This window comes from Scomber scombrus, chromosome 23 (assembly GCF_963691925.1).
Source record: "Scomber scombrus chromosome 23, fScoSco1.1, whole genome shotgun sequence".
NCBI lineage: Eukaryota > Metazoa > Chordata > Actinopteri > Scombriformes > Scombridae > Scomber > Scomber scombrus.
Window position 1 is genome coordinate 20674737 of NC_084992.1, and position 16541 is coordinate 20691277.

Here is a 16541-nt window from a genome sequence, read left to right on the forward strand (position 1 = left end):
TTTAAATTCCCTGTAATCGTATTACAGGTCAAATAAGGCAATTAACCATGTAAATGCACAAAAGTTTGAGTTTTAGGGTTATAAAGAATGAATGACAATGAAGAAATTACAGCTGAATGATGATTGTCTCAAACTACTGTTTTCAATGTCAAGAATGAACGTCCTCTTTTAGGATGTGCAACTTTTTTTTTTTTTTAAATGAACAAAACAAGTATCCTCGAATGTAGCATATAGCAGTTTGGTGAAGGGATGCTTCGCCTCAGGCACTATCACACAAAGTTAAAACCTTTCTTTTCTGACAGGCTACAATTCTACAGTATTGAATTCCTTCAACAAGCGACCATGAAAAACAGACTTGTACTTCAGACCTGGTTGGATATTTGTGCTCGCTTGAGAAATCAGTAGAGGAAACGGTGTATAGGGTAGATCTGTACAAGAGGAGTTTTTCTGTGAATAAGTGAAAGGAAGTAGAGTCAGAGGAGAAAGCATGTGTACGTGTTGAATAAAGTCTTTTAATGTGAGTGCATTTATGCAGCTGGGTATAATTAATGTCTTCAATAATCATTACAAACTTTGCTTTTGTTTCCTACGCTATGGCTCATCGCTGCTTTGCATTCATTAAACTGAATGAAAGAAACTGACTGACTGATTTTCATTGTTAGGGCAGACTGAAGAAACTGTTGAAAAGGTTACTATACTTGAACAAATACTTTCTGTACAGACCAGCTATAAACAACGCCACGATGTTAATGAACACTAACATCTACAAACCCTCATTTGACAGCTTCCCCACCTCTCGCAGACTCCTAATGAATGTGATTGGTTCATTAGTTCTTATCGATCAGCCCTATCGGTAGCTTTACTCCCGAGTGTCCGGGACATAATTGTGATTGGTGGCTTGGCAGGTGGTGAGCTCCGTGTTTAATGCCTTCACTTTATGAGCTATAAAACTGAAAATAGGTAATCAATACGGTGTCGTCACGGGCAGCATGTGAGGTTGATGGAAAGTTCTTATGTCTTAGAGGATGGGCTTGAATAAATGTGCGTGCGTGGCCATGCATGCATGTAGATAATCAGTTTTAGCATTCCAGGACAAGCAGAAGGATTAATATATGTACAAGTATTGATATGAGGAGGAAAGCATTTTTTGGACTACCACAGATTGCTGACTGAGCAACGAATATGTCGTAGGATGTCTCTCTCTGATCATTTCACCTCTGACCTCTGTTTGTTTTCCCCTTCCTCCTCTGTCTGTCTCTGTTTTAGGTAGTGCTGGTGGGTTCATCCATAAATGAAAGGGATCAGATGCTGTTCATCAGCACCGACGAGGGTTCCTCTTTCCAGCGGCAGTCCATCTCCTTCATCCCAGACACGATCGTCTTCCACCCCAAGGAAGAAGACAAGCTCCTGGCCTACTGCAAGGAAGGAAGGGTGGGTATCAGAGCTATGCAGACACATCAAAATAAATAGTTGATTTTTTTTTTAGCTGAAAGGATGGACAAGAAGACAGCAGTGATGTTACAACAGCAAGAGATCTCTGCTGTGCAGCAATGCATTAAATTTCAATTTTCACACGCACCAGCAGAACACGAACCTCAGAGAAAACTTGATGTGTGATTTACCATACGACAGTACAGCCAGAGGGCAAATCATCTTAAGCAAGTGAATAATGCAAGTGAAATGAAAAAAACAGTGGCCATATCCCAACACACACACACACACACACAAACACACTGTTTGATATTATATTTCAGACCGAAAACATGTTGCACTCTCACTTGATTTTCTGCAGGGAACCCTTTGAAATAAATTAACCAGAAAGGCAGAAAAGACTGGATTAGAATTTGACAAATACACACAGTGAGTCCATTTGAATACCCCTTTTTATACCTTCATCTCAACAATATCTCTTTTGGTCAGGATTTCAGATGCACAAATGACTCTGTTCTTAAAAGATAATTCCAATGTATTACTTCTTGGGTCTTAACTTATATAACAACAGTCAATCATACAAGTTATAAGCAGCAACAGCAATTCAGCTAGATGATCTTAAACCACATTATTTGAAGGTAAAACCAAAGGAGTCAAATTGTAGGTAATAATCCCTCCTTGTAATGCAAAACTGTGCACCTACATTTGGAAGTTTATAACAATATTTGTTAGAGTGGCAACAGAGGAAGATGTTTATAAAGGTGGACCCTTATAAAGATAGAAGATAGGGCAGGACAGCCCAACCTCCCCCCCCCCCAAAGTCTAGACAATAGTGGTAGTAGTGCAAAAGGTGGTTAATGGAGCCCTTTGGACGAGTCTGCCTGGATATCATGGAGGTGATGGGAAGGAGATGGGTTGTGCAATAGTTGATCTGAAAGAAAGAAAGGTAGAACCGCAATGATATTTAAAGAATGGTATCTAGAGACTGATTGGCTTGAGGAATGTGGGCAGACAGATTACTAGTCAGGTATTGTGATGACTAAACTTTGAATGAAGGGATTTTGACAGTGTGGTGAAGCAAATGTAAACCGGAGTAAACAGCAGACATTCACCAAAAGAGGAATAAAGGCAAAATACAAGGAAAGAATAACCTGACTAGCTAGATAGTTTATTACACCGAACCATCTGAGAAGTCGTCCTTGGAAACTGTTTGGAAAGTTTGGGTGGGCACTTTAAAAAAATACTTGGCAAGTGATTGGATATACCTCCTGTCTATCATGGCAAACTTCAACCAATCAGATGAACAAACCATATGATATAGTTGGAGAACATCTTTTCCATTGAGAAAAGCCTTCAGTGCCATTCTTACCCTTTTCTCAATAAAGAAATACATTGTAGTTCAAATATAACTTATTCTATATGATATCTACGCTAACCTGTTTAGGAGCCAGCAATGTTGTTTTGAACAGTCGTTTCTTACTGTCGTCACACCTAAACCACACCTGTCAGCTGCCAGTAGCTCCTCATAGGAGCCTCATACATACAAGCTTATAACAGCCTGACAACATGGATTCTCATGTGATCTTGCAAATTCAGCTGCCTCACAAGGTAAAGGGAGGAGACCTTCCTGATTGAACTCGCACCAAAGCTTCATTTTAGGTAACAATTTTCACTCGCTACTCATCGACACTGACAACACATACTACATAAATCATCAGGGCGCAGTTTTTTCATTACACGATTCCAGGTGAAAGCCTCGTAGGGCTGTTTTGACAAAGTAAAACTGTCAGTGTTAATAGATGTGATAAAATAGTCTAATTAAAAATGACAATTATACTTTGAAGGGTGATTTCTCTGGTGCTTGTTAATAACTCTCCTACAGCAGATAATAGTTCTGCTACATGGCTCTCCACATCATACACTGATGTTTTCAATCCAACTCTCTCTGCTACACAGTGGAGTTAATTGCTTCCATTGTTCTAACATGTCAGTCCAGCCCCAACAAACATAACCACTGAGACATCAGTCCGCCATCCTATGTAGTACTTATGTCTTGTTGTCAGGAAGCACTGAGATGATTCAGTTGATGAGACATTCAGACCTACAGCATGAGGGCAGCCATTCAAAGACTGCATGCAGTCCCATTTATATTTGAAAACATAATCCCAATCTTCAGAGTTTTATACATCCCTGAACACACACATTCAATGCTTGCATAAAAATGTGTTTCGTTTTAAATTAGAAGGAAATTAAAACAAATTTTTAATTAGGTTTTAATTTTCAGAACATCAGGCACATAAATGAAAGAAGAGATGATAAGTAAAATGTCTCAAAATGTCTCTTACAATATGCACATTACAATGGAAGATGACATCTAAGCATTTTTCTCTAATAAAGCAAAACACTTCAAAAATGTTCCACAGAGGCCTAACGTAGTTATCCTCTTCTGACTACTGGTGAGCCATGCCACTTGGTGAGTGGACTGCTCTTCTTCATTTATCCAGCCCGACTTCACACTTAAGGCCGTTGATCTCACTGTATCCATGGCGGCCCCACAGAGCCTCTCACAATCAGAATGCCTTGCAGACAGTGTGTCCACTGCCATAAGCAACATCCTCATCATGTTAGGAATGCTTCTTCCTCTATTTGCCTTGTATTCAGTGAACCCAAGGTGGTCTTCTTGTTCATTCACATGTAGGACACCACAAAAAGCCCCCACCTCATCTTCTCCAAATTGAGGATTGTTGTGGTCCCAATCGTCAGGGTTGAGGACTACCACTTGATTTATAAGGCTAGTATAAGCCGATTTCAACTGGCTATGACACTGCTCTGTGCACTGTTTGCTGTGATTGTGAAACATCTTTCTTTCATATTCTCCACCATTGCTTGGATGAACTAACCAGAGTTGATGATGGGAGTCTTGCCAACTCTTAACTGCTCTGCCTTGAATTCCATCACTTCCTTTTGCTTGGCTGGTGTCAACTACATGTTGTCCTGGGTACCTACTGAGCCTTTATATGTCTTTGACATACATTGTGATGATGTCATGGGCCTTTGGGAGTGTAGTCTTCCTGTTCTGAAGAATATCTGACAAGTTCTTGAGTTCAGTCCGAAAAACTTTTCAGGAAGTTGATGGAACACAACTTGAGCAGAGAAAGCAGACCTTTGAATTTGGCCCTCTCTCTGCTGTCCCTTGTATCATCCTCTAATGTCTCTCTGCAATATTGTGCCAAGGCTGGATAAGAGTGCCAAGCTGCAGACACTGCCCTGCAGCAACTCAAAGGTGAAGCCAATATTAAACAAGCAATCCACAAGCAGCTCAAGCAGGTAGAAAGGCATTGGGCTCCATGTCTTCATCAACACTATCCTTCAGAAACACACATAGTGTTGATTTTGTGCCCAACCCTGGTTTACTCAATCGCCAACACTGTGATCTTTCTCTTGGTCTCTGCTATCTCTATTATCCTTGAATCAGCAGAATTAGCATATTGCAGGTCAGTCAGACTCTCAAAGTCTGTGAAAGGCTTGTTGTTCTTGGCCACATAATATGCTGTTCTGAATACCCTGGCAGTAGACTCAAATGCAGACTCCTGACTATTGGCATTCGTGTTCAGAAGTAGATCTTTCTTTGCTGTCTGAAGAATCCTGATCGCTTCATTATGTGCTGTGGAGTTCCTGTATTCATAGGTTTTTTTGTGCAGTGATAAAAGCTAGATATCCTTTGAGATACCAAATGGGGTTACCTTTTTCTCAGCCCACTGAACAGCAATGTTGACATCACGGGATGCCATGAGACCCAGATCCTTCACATCATGATATGGGGTACAGCTTAACTTTCCATAACAAGCATATACCCATTCATTTCTTTGCCTGGACTGCTTTTCTTTTCATATAGAAGGGTAAGCCTCAGCATCATTACCTGTGCTTGTGTCTGAGGGTCCTACCACTTCTTTTTGCTGAATCCCTGCCTCTTCAGTCTGGCCCTCTACTTGCTCTGAATCACTATCCCTGGGCGTCATTCTCCTAACTTTAACCATCACATTCTCAGATTCTGCATCTCTCTTTTCTCTTAAATATTTTAATAATTGTTCTGTGGATTCTGCTTTATGTATATTCAATCAAATGACATTCTTCAACAAAAGCATGTTCCTTCAACATTTTTCATCCCTTTTTTTCCAATTGCAAATATGGTGGTAATGTCTCAGCCAACCACAAAAATTGAAATTGAAATGAATGAAATCAAATTCTGGTGGAATCATTTATCATTTGTCCTTGCACAGTGAAAGTGTGCTGTTTTGTTCATGAAAAAAAATCAAAAGTATGAGTACAATAAATCAAACGCACCCTTCCAAACACTATGTGTGTTTAAGAATTAAAGATGTGCACCAACACCATTGTTGTGCCAGAGTTACAGAACAAACCACACAACTTGTTTGACCTGGTGTCCGTGTTGTTCAAATAAAACAGAACATTCTGAAACATCACAAATTATTTTGTCAGTCATCATCAATATCGGCTTGCCAAAAACCCACAGCTCTCGATATCACCCGCAGCAGAAGTTGATGTTAGCCAGTAACTAAACAGTTTTAGTAAGGCAGCAGGGTTTCCTCCAGCACAGATTAAAAAGCCACAGGTCTGAGCTGTGCACAAACAAACTGGAACAATTTAGAAGCAATTTATAAGAAAAAAAACTGTTGCTTATGTTGACCTATCATTAGCAGATGTGTTTGCTTGTTGGAAATGCGATGGGTTATATGCGGGCAGGCAGCTGCTGTCCCCACTTCCGGATACTGCGTACTGGCACTGAATCATGTTGAGTTGTGGTATGGACCATACCGGCCTATTTTCTGTTGTGTATTAATACACAACAGAAACTCTTCGGTTGACCTGTGAAGATTAAGAATCACAAGTAGGCTTTAGGGGTCATAAACCAGGGACAGTGCTTTTCACTGACAAATGGGAAATGGAATGAAAATTTGACTAACAAAATACCTCAAAAAAAGGTAATTCACTTTGCGAATGCTTAATGTCACATTTGTTTCGAGGTAAGTGACAAGTGACAATGACAGTGTATTAATATGAAACCATATAATGCAATCTCTGGCTCACACAGTCGATGTCCATTTCGAGAAAAAAAAACATGGTTTTCTGTGCTTACCTTATAGAAAATAATATTTCTTACACTTTTTTCCATTAGAATGAGAAAAGCATTATTTTGTAGTGTTGTGTATGTGTTGCTCTTCTTAAGCAACATACAGTAGATTGTCATTAGTTTACAGGAACAACATCAGAATTCATTCTCTAAAACAGCCACTTTGATAAACCAAAGATACACTGAAGATGTTAAAATATTCCAGGGACAGATTTTCTTTCTCATCCGTCTAACCTTCAGTCATGACTGTTATCACCGTGGATGAACTCCCACTACAACAGCATCTCGTTTGTCTCTTAAATAAATAATAAAAATGGATCATTTTATTCTTTAATTCATATTTTGTAATTTAGTTATTTTACTTTACAATTGCTTTCTTTCTTTCTTTTTTAGCTCTTCATTATAATCTATTCATTTATGTGAACACTTAAGGTTATGTTGAGTTTAGTTATTCGTGTATTATGTTTTTGTCTTTCAAGGTTAGATTTCTTAAAGAATAGAAAAACCATTAAAATGAGAAAACTTTTAAATGTTTTAATAAGTGTGTAATCACCTGAAAATAAGAGGGAGTGGGTCCTCTTCCATGGAGCCCACCATGTTGCACCACCATGTTTCTAAAGTAGCCCAGAATGGACAAACCAAACACTGGATCTAGGAGGACCTTTCGCATTTTTTGCAGGTTTTATGGCCAGTGTATGTTCTCCTTTATGCTTGAAAGACGAGGGTGAAGGGTTATACAGTTGGTTGCAATCTGCAAGATGCCACTTAAACCTGCACACTGGTCCTTTAAAATCTCTATACAGACCGTGCCAGCCCCAATCTTGTTCCTGTCACTTCCTACAGTTGACCTTTAAATAAAGATAAAACGCCACAAAAATTTAAAAAGCAGATCATGTTCTGATTCAGTTAAAGCAAATAATGAATCGATCCGTTTCACGCATTATTTCACATCTCTGAATGCAAGACACATTCAAACCCCCTAATTGAAAAATGACGTGCAGAGTGAAAACTGAGCTAGGGAGATAGAGGTGCGACATTAGGTCCAATAGTTCATAAGTTTGAGTCGGCTCCACTCCTCCTCAACTTTAATAATTTACACATAATTAAACAAGAAATTCAATTAGGTTTTAATCTGTTCCATATGGGCAGACCGCAGATGGAAGCGAGGAATCCATTCAAACAGAACAAAAAAATCATTTAGCTGGAGGATGATGGGAGGACGCATAGCAGCACATGTAAATTAAGCTGGTTTGTGAGAGCAGAGACAGATCTCTATCAAGGTCAGCTGTAGCTTTTCCTCTCCGCAGCCAGAAATGTGCAGTTGGAATTTGCTTTGGGCCAGAGGGGTGTTTGATCATTGATGACTCGTATCTTCCGATGACCCTGAGCGGGGAAAGCTTGTTATGAGCTGAATGTAGAGAGGATGCACTGCCTTCCGCTGTCAATGACCAGTTTCATAGTTTGGTAAAAGTGTGTGTGTTTGTGTTTTTCACAGTATAGGAAGTTTTGCACAATGTGTGGGGAAATCTTTTTTCTCAGCTCCAGTGTGCTGTTCAGACATCAAGGATATCTTGTTTCTAGCAAATCAATAGATTTTCATTTTGGGTGCGATCAATGCCGCACAAGCCCAGGCAACACACACCTACACACCAGTGGCTTCTGGTGGGGTGGACAGTAGGATAACCAACCAATGAGCATCATGTTATTTACACTGGTTGGCTACTTATCTCCACTTTCTTGTGCTCAAGTTATGTTCAAATTCAGGGCCGTGCAGAGACCTTTAGAGGGGCAGGTTCTCAAAGTTATAAATATCACTGTCCCCCACAACAAAATACATATGAACAACATATATAAAAGACATATTGTTTCTAAACAAAGAAAAACTCATTTTAAACCTGGAGTGGTTCAGAATTTGTCACAAAATGAACTTGAAATGTATAATATTGATCTGTTGTGATAACAGATTTATGTTCTCATTAGATACAATATATCACATGGTTTACACATGTTCCCTATGTTTTAACTTAGTATACATAAATATATTAAATGCCACAAAGCTATATATAATCTGATACAATTACAGATCAGTGCTGAGTATTAGAAACATTGAACACCAAAAGCATTCAAAGAGTATTAATGCATGTGTTAAATACATGATATATGGTTCTGCTTACAAACAAACAAGGATGATGAAATCCTCCCAAGCAAGCAGCCAGACCTCCTACATACTCATTCACAAAACACACAACATCAACAGGTGACTGAACCCAAATAAAAAGTGGATTTTCTGTTGTCTTCCTCTTTCTTTCATGGAGATAAAGTACTTATCCATCTCATAATGCCCCGCTGCATTTGTAGCAGTTGGTCATTTTTTTTATTAACAGAAATAAGCTAACAAGCTAACTGTTGCAATGGCTGACAGAAATAGCTATCTACTGTTTGATTAAAAAAGAGGAATTGTAAATCTGGAGAAAGAAAATTTGGAAATCTATGGTTTTACTGCCAGTTTGTCACATTCATATACAGTGGCAGAGAACTGAAGATAAAAATTGGAAATTATCATCGGACCAATGTTCTTGTTGTTGATTGATTAAGGAGGACGTCCTCCATTGGAGCGTCATTTTATATGTTTTGACCATAGACTGTATATAAAATGGACGTAACATCCGTGACGTCACCCATTGGTTTGTGGACTGCTGCTTGGAAGCGAATAGTTTCGGATTTGGGCAGTGCCATCTTGAAAATGTCCGGTGCATGCTGGGTAAAAAAAAAAAACACGGATTCTACTTATATGGGCATCAGGAGGAGCATGAGGCGCCCTCCTGAACCTGTGAACCAATCAACCTGTCAATCACGACGTAGCCACACCCTAATGCATACCCTGCTTTATCGTCAAATATAAAATCAGGGAGGCCAAAATTTCACAAATGAACATCATACTGCATTGAAGAAGGCTTTAAACTAGCGATTGAGACCATAAACACATTTTGAAAACGTTTACTGAGGTGAATCAAGTGAGAAGTTGGTGAATTCTCCATCGATTTGTATAGAGACGGAAGTCCTTTTGACACCAAAACGGTCGCCCCCTGGTGGCCGTTTGATAGAATGCAGTTTTAAGTTACTTTCGCGTTGGCATCATTTCAGGACCGGAACTCCCCGCCTGGTTTTGACCAATAATAGATTTGCATGAGTAAACAGAAGTGCATTAAATCGATATGAGATCCGACACTCCCCTCTTGCCTGACCTGCAGGTGTCGCTGTTGATGCATTTTAATCAGAATTTCAATAATGGAGAAGAGAGAAAAATTAATTTATAAATGATAGAGAGGATTTGGTAATAGTTTATTTCAAATAATTACTCTTTTTTTTGTATTTTGATCTCCCAAAAGGGAGACTTCCTCTGTACTACACAGCAAACCACACACTCACACAAACACACACCAAACCTGCTATGATTAATAATGAATTGAGCTCAGTCTTAACTTGGTGAACCGTGAAATTCAGTAGCATGATTGGGTGAACTTTTTTTCCAAATAGACTCTACATTCATTCTCCTTTTGTACTGGATACAGCTCATAAATGGGCTCAAGTTGGGCTTTGTTATTTAACGCTAAATGCTTTGAGTGTGTTTTTTTGTCTAATTGCAGTTTTTGTGTGTGTGTGTCCAGCTCTTTGCTTCCGCAGACCTGGGCCGCAAGTGGACATTGCTTCAGGAGCGGGTGACCAAGGACAGAGTCTACTGGTCAGTTAAACTTTATTTTCTCATTACTGAAGTATCAGACTTAAAGACTTCAGCTCAATACAAAGAGCGTCTCTCTGCTGATGACTTCTTTATTGATGCACACATGTACTGAGCAGTAATAAGCACGTCTGCAGCAGGAGCTTTTTTTTACTACTTCTTACAAAGACATTACAAGACCTTGGTACACAGACATAAGTCATAGTTTTGTAAGGATAAGATAGAAAATGTGATGTGAGGAAAAGTCATATTAAAGGGTACAAGGGCGTCCTGTGAATGAAGTCCAATACTTTGCATGGTAACACTCCCTCCCATTCAGCGGGCCTGTAATGCTGAAGACCTTCAGAGCTAAAATAAATAAAAGACTGTCATCTGCCAGAATTTAAAGAAATAGTTCAACACACTTCAATATGCTTACTTGCTTTCCTTCCACAAGTCCTACCTCCGTGCCTTAACTACAGAGATTTAGTCAAGAGGTGGTTGGCCTAGCTTAGCATAAAGACTGGTTTCAGCTAATCTGACACCTGTCACCACCTACAGCTCACCAATAAACACGTTCTGTCTCATTTCTTGAAGCTGTACACAATTAATGTAAAAACAACAATGTGTGGTTTCCAGGAGAATTAGGTGGTGGAACTATTTTTTGGCGAACTACAGCCAGGCGCAGTGATATTGTCAAAGTTGTGCTTTAATAGCAACCACATCCCTTTAACTATTTTATTTTACATTTCTGGCTATGTATGAGATAAACAAACAAACTGTGTAAATAAGACAACTTTAGCAGTGTTACTAGGTGTATTTTTGAACTTTAGAAAGAGCCTTGCTAACTGTCTCCCCCTGATTCCAGTTTGTATGCTAAGCTAAGCTAAGCTAACTATATCCTAACTTTGCTCTGTTCTTTATGCACAGACATGAATTAGATGTTAATCTTCTCATCTCACTCTCAGAAAAAAAAGTTAATAAGGGTCTTTCTTGAAATGTTGAACTGTTTTCTTCATGTTTTAGTCAGCTTGTTATATTATGTAGAACTTTTATATTCTTGTTATATAGAATGAAACAATTGAGTTTTTTCTGTGGAATAGATACACATACTCTCAGTCCTTCATGTTGGTAAATCAGATGAACTTCTGATCTATATTGTTTTAGTTTCCATGGAAGCATCTCATCATTTACACTTTATTGCCCAAACAATAAAATCATATCTTCAGCAATAACATCCCACATATTAATAAATCAGTTTTTACTTTGAACATAATACAGAAAACTTCTGCTCCCATTTTCTTCTTAAATTAGAAGTTTGAATTGGATTTTGCCCGTAATTCTTTGAGTTTATGTAGCAGAACCTATTTATCGATGAATGTCTTGATAGTTTTGTGTTTTTACGCGGTAGGAAAAGTACCCACAGCAGTTGGAGGTATACAACTTCTCCCCCGCTCATGTAGTAATTCACAGCTTGAGTTATCCTTCCCCTCCTCACTCTCACCTTATCTTGTATCATGTATCTCTTCCTCTTTATCTCCTTCCTTCATCTCGCCTCTGAGTTCTCAGTCTTTTAAAATCTTTCCTCAACTTCTTTCCACTCCGCCCCGTCCAATCAGCGTTACTGTAAGATGATGCATTTGAATGTGCTGCGTTTAACTACAATTGAGCACACTCTTTCTCATCTTCTGAAAGTCAGAGGGGCATTGCAAGCTCCTGTGAGTTTGCTTCTTCTCACTGCTGATAGTAAATGAGCTGGCTGGCACGCACAGACACTTCTGATTTATTCCACCAACTCTAACGCACAAATCATCCACACTCTGTGCTGTAAAAAAAAAAATGAGAAAGTGGGGGAGGGAGAGAGGGAGGGCTGAAAAAGGCAGAGAAACAACCTTCAGTGCTTACTGCTCTAGACTAAAGTTACATATCAGATTTGGGATCTGAAGGTTCAACTTGACCCCTGTAATGAAGAGTTATCTTCAATCTATCTTAAAAGGAATAGTTGCTTTTTTTTCTTTCTTTCAGAGAGTGAGATGAGAAGATTGATATCAGTCTCATGTCTGTGTCTAACTCGAGGAGGCAAGAGGGAAACGGCTAGCCTGACTCTGTCCAAAGCCCCAAAACACCTCTATAACTTTGTTAAACTTGTAAATGAACAGAAATGTATGTATTTGTAGTTTTATGTTGGTTCTATCTGCTTGTCTATACAATAAGACTAAACTTGTCAGTCTCACTCCAGGAGGCTGTGCACAGTCATTGACCCTGGCTGTTGTGTGCCAAGAAGTAGTCCCAGCACTGAACGTCCCTTATTACACCATATTGGATATGGAAATATGGATACATAAACAAAACACAGCATCTTCATACCTAATCAGTCAGACCTACAAATAATTTTTACTACAGGTCTCCTCAGCTCTATAGAGCTTTCTATACACTACCTTCCCAGCACTGAACAGCAGGCAGATACAGTTAGTATCTAACTGGTGAACATACACGTAGTGGAGCATTTAACAGCTACTGTAAAGAGCCAGATATTTTTTCAGGAAGTAGGTGACCAAACATCTAGAGGGAGAATGAATAGGTGGCTTAAACCATGACTACAAATGAATGCTAATGTCTCTGCTGTGAACATGTTCACCATAACAATGTTATAAGGTGGTAATGTTTCGGATTATTGGCATCGTACTCAAGTGTGAATTCATTCTCGCAGGTTTGAGCGCAAAGACAAAAGATTGGTTTCAGTCCTCTGATCTCACTCTCAGAAATGAAAACACACACACATTTCCCAGGATGTTGAACTATTCTGAAGTTCACCAACAAGTTACTTCTCACATCTGGATTTCATCACATCCCCAGTTTGTATCAAACATGGTCTGGCTAAAGCTGTATCAAGGAAGTAGAAGATCAGATGATTATGTTACAGTGTATATTTAATCCACGCTGCTCTGAAATCAAACCACGTACTGTTATATTTTATTTGGCTCAGTTAAAAATCGCCTGCAGCAATGTGCACTCAGGTATTCAGGGCTGCACATACAGTACTGTAAGGTTGCGACCTGCTCAGGCACCCTTAAAAAAAAAGTGTGGACATGCCTGTGCATACATGTGCTAAATGTGTGTGGTCAAAGTAGACAGAGGTAGCTGGTAGTTGGCTCTGGCCCTAGCCTTGCCTGTGGCCTAAGAGTCATAAAAGTAACAAGAGAACAGGAGTCTGGCAGCCAGCACACATAAATCACATAAAAAACATCACATTAAAACCAATCTGCTGCTGGGGTGGTCTGGCCAAATGTGTTCCGGTGGGCCTTGTTTTTGTGATCCCGGAGCTATAAAGTTTGTGTTTGTCACCCTGAATGGAAAGAAAACAGCAGTTTTTGAAATTGAACTGGCATTGCGCAGGACGACAACTGACAACAAAAGCAAATGTTTGAGGATGGGCGATAAAAATGAAATGCTGCGGAAAAGCATGCGGATAAACGAGTAATCCAATGGCAGTGAAACCAGAGCCGGGATGAAACTGAATTCCAGCCCAAGGAGGATGTTTTTGCAGCATCTTGCACTTCATCCCCCTTTTTCCACAAAATCAATACCCTTTTCTTTATTTTATCAGCCCCATGTATCTGTCTATCAGTCAAGTCTATCTATCATCTCATTTCCCCTGCTTCTCTTTTGGCTCTCGCTGCTTGTCTGCTTTCACTTCCCGAAGCAAAGAAGAAGACTATCCCACACACTTAGTGATGAAAGTCTAACTGGACCAAAGCCTTAGTGGAATGAATAAATGATGTATTGCTAGTGCAGAGAACGCGTTTACCTTCACTCTTGGGCATTTGCATTTCAAGCATGCAGCTGACACTTTTATCCATAGTAACTTGCACTGAGTAAGAAAGCAGACGTTCAAAGTTTTGGCCAAAGATACTTCAGCAGGACACGTAGAGGCAGTTTGGTTGTCTAACTGATAATAGCAAAGACACCTGTGGCTACATACGTTTAATAGTTACTGACAAGTTATTTCCCAGTCCTTTTTCTTTCTTTGCCTCCATCAATCCGGTTCCCATTTATAGATAGGACCATTCCTTGTTACCCAACCGGTGACCTCTAGTGGTTGTATGAACAGTTACATCACACAATCACCATTCAGACTACCCTCAGCAGTAGGGACTGACCTGAGCTACTGTATACAGTTTTGTCACATGTACTAATTACATTTGATTCATTGATCACCACATTCTACATGATTATCATGCATCACTTTGATAGAAGATAAGAACTGGTTCTGAAAACAGTATCATACTGTAACAAACAAGGAAAACTATTTTCTCAATGGGGAAGAAGGGGGAAATTTTAAGGAGGTAACTGAATATTTGTATGTATCTTAAAACATGTCTGGAGGGGATCCTTAGATTTGATTGCAATAACTCTCAAAACTTCCAAAAGGGATATCACATTTTGGCAAGTAACAAACGTATGTAAGAACAACTGAGGTTCTGGTACTTTCCCTGACTACTGTATATCCAGTTTGGAACACTGTCTGCTTTTCCTTCACCAAGAGTAAAAATCTTTGTGCTTTATACTCTACTACCTTTAGTTGACAGCTGTGTGCAGCTGTTACCTTAAAGAAGTCAAGTAAATACGGCTGTTATTCAGCAAAAATAGATAAATTGTCAGTGTTTCTGCAACCTGTCAGTGTGTCATCGCATCTGGTGAAGTTTTAAGGATTTTATTTTCGATGGTGATGACCCTGATGAAGACCGCAAGCTGAGCCAAGCTTTGACTTTTTTAGGCTTTTATTTCAGCTCATATTTTCATGTTTGGTGATTGACATGTACACGATAACAGTTTGATAAGCATAGCAGAGGAACAAGACCAGTAAAAGGATTTTGTTGGCCAATGGGGAGGAAATGTTGGTTTTCTTAGACGCTAGTGGAACCACATTCATGAAACATTCATTAGAGTCATTTGGATTTCTTTTGGATTTCGTCAGCTGTTTGAGAATGAGACTTGTAAAATGTAAAAGTATATCACCAACGATTTTACAGGTATCATTGCCTGGAACTTGACTTCATGTTGGTTTGATGGAGTAATAAACCAGGAAACACTCATATATATTGGTTGATTTTCTTGACTTTCATGGATCAGTAAGCTAACTGCTCATACACATCAACTGAAGAAGCCTGAACTATCATCTTTCTTCATGTTGCTTCCTCTGATCCATCATCCCTTCCTTATTCCTCCTTTCCTCTCTCATCCCTCTATGGCCTGCTAATTGCTCGTAAACTCTCTTTATAGGGAAAGTAATAAGGTTTTAAATCTCCACTCTATCTTTACTGGGCTGGGGAACTTTCACAGACTGCACTACATGGTCCTAATCAGATGAACTGCTTAGTTTACTGCTCGCTGAAGGGCACACAGAGCGAGTGTACTGTAGTGTATATCACTGTGCTTCTAAAAGGGATTAGGTTCATAAACATTTTTGGAGATTTTTAAGCATGCAAGGCTATTCTGAGTACAACTCTGCACTTTCCAGGAAGAGGTTAGCTCTGCATATTTACATGCATTTGTTTACCTGTCATAAAGTAAGTTCAAGATTCTTTGAAAATCAATCTTGATGGTAGTTTTATTTGGATGGGTCTATCTTTTTCCATGCCATGTCAGGATATTGACACTTTATCAAGACATTTTTTCAAAAAGGTGAAACTGCAAACAAAGGTTCCATGTTCGTTTGTAAAACTAAATATGAAACGTGACTTTCAACATTAATTAAGATGAGTTGTGCTGTTTCATACCATTTATAAAATTGAAATCTGATTGATCTAATGATCTTCTGTGTTGCAGGTCTGTTTCTGGTGTGGATGTGGACCCTGATCTGGTGCACATGGAAATGCAAGATACGAGTGGAGGTACAGTGACATTCCATCTGCTCATTTATGTCATGATACTGTAAGGGGCTCGGTCACACCAACAGAGCAACATCACCGAATTTTGACAGAATTGCCACGATTGGTGAATTTCTGCACAACTTTTTCAGAGTCCAACTTTGGTAGCTCGCATTGTTGACTAATTACAAATACACCAAGAGAAACCAACAAGACAAAGCAAGAGCAAGTAGTCACTACATCACCAAGCTTCCAGCACTACCTTGCTAATGGATTTTGCTGCGCCACTTCTGGTGTGACCAGCCACTTAACTTGGATTCAGATTGCATTCAAATTGAACACATAGCTCTGTATCATGTACCACGAACAG

The 16541-nt window shown here is 39.3% G+C and overlaps 1 protein-coding gene across 1 annotated transcript in view; it reads left to right on the forward strand.

Moving 5' to 3' along the window:
* Positions 1 to 16541, forward strand: part of sorcs2 (sortilin-related VPS10 domain containing receptor 2) — a 298125-nt gene that overhangs the window by 235777 nt on the left and 45807 nt on the right. Inside the window, exons 4-6 of the mRNA XM_062444329.1 lie at positions 1267 to 1431; positions 10252 to 10325; positions 16131 to 16195. Coding sequence (XP_062300313.1) covers positions 1267 to 1431; positions 10252 to 10325; positions 16131 to 16195 — 304 coding nt within the window. The remainder of the gene's footprint in view (positions 1 to 1266; positions 1432 to 10251; positions 10326 to 16130; positions 16196 to 16541) is intronic.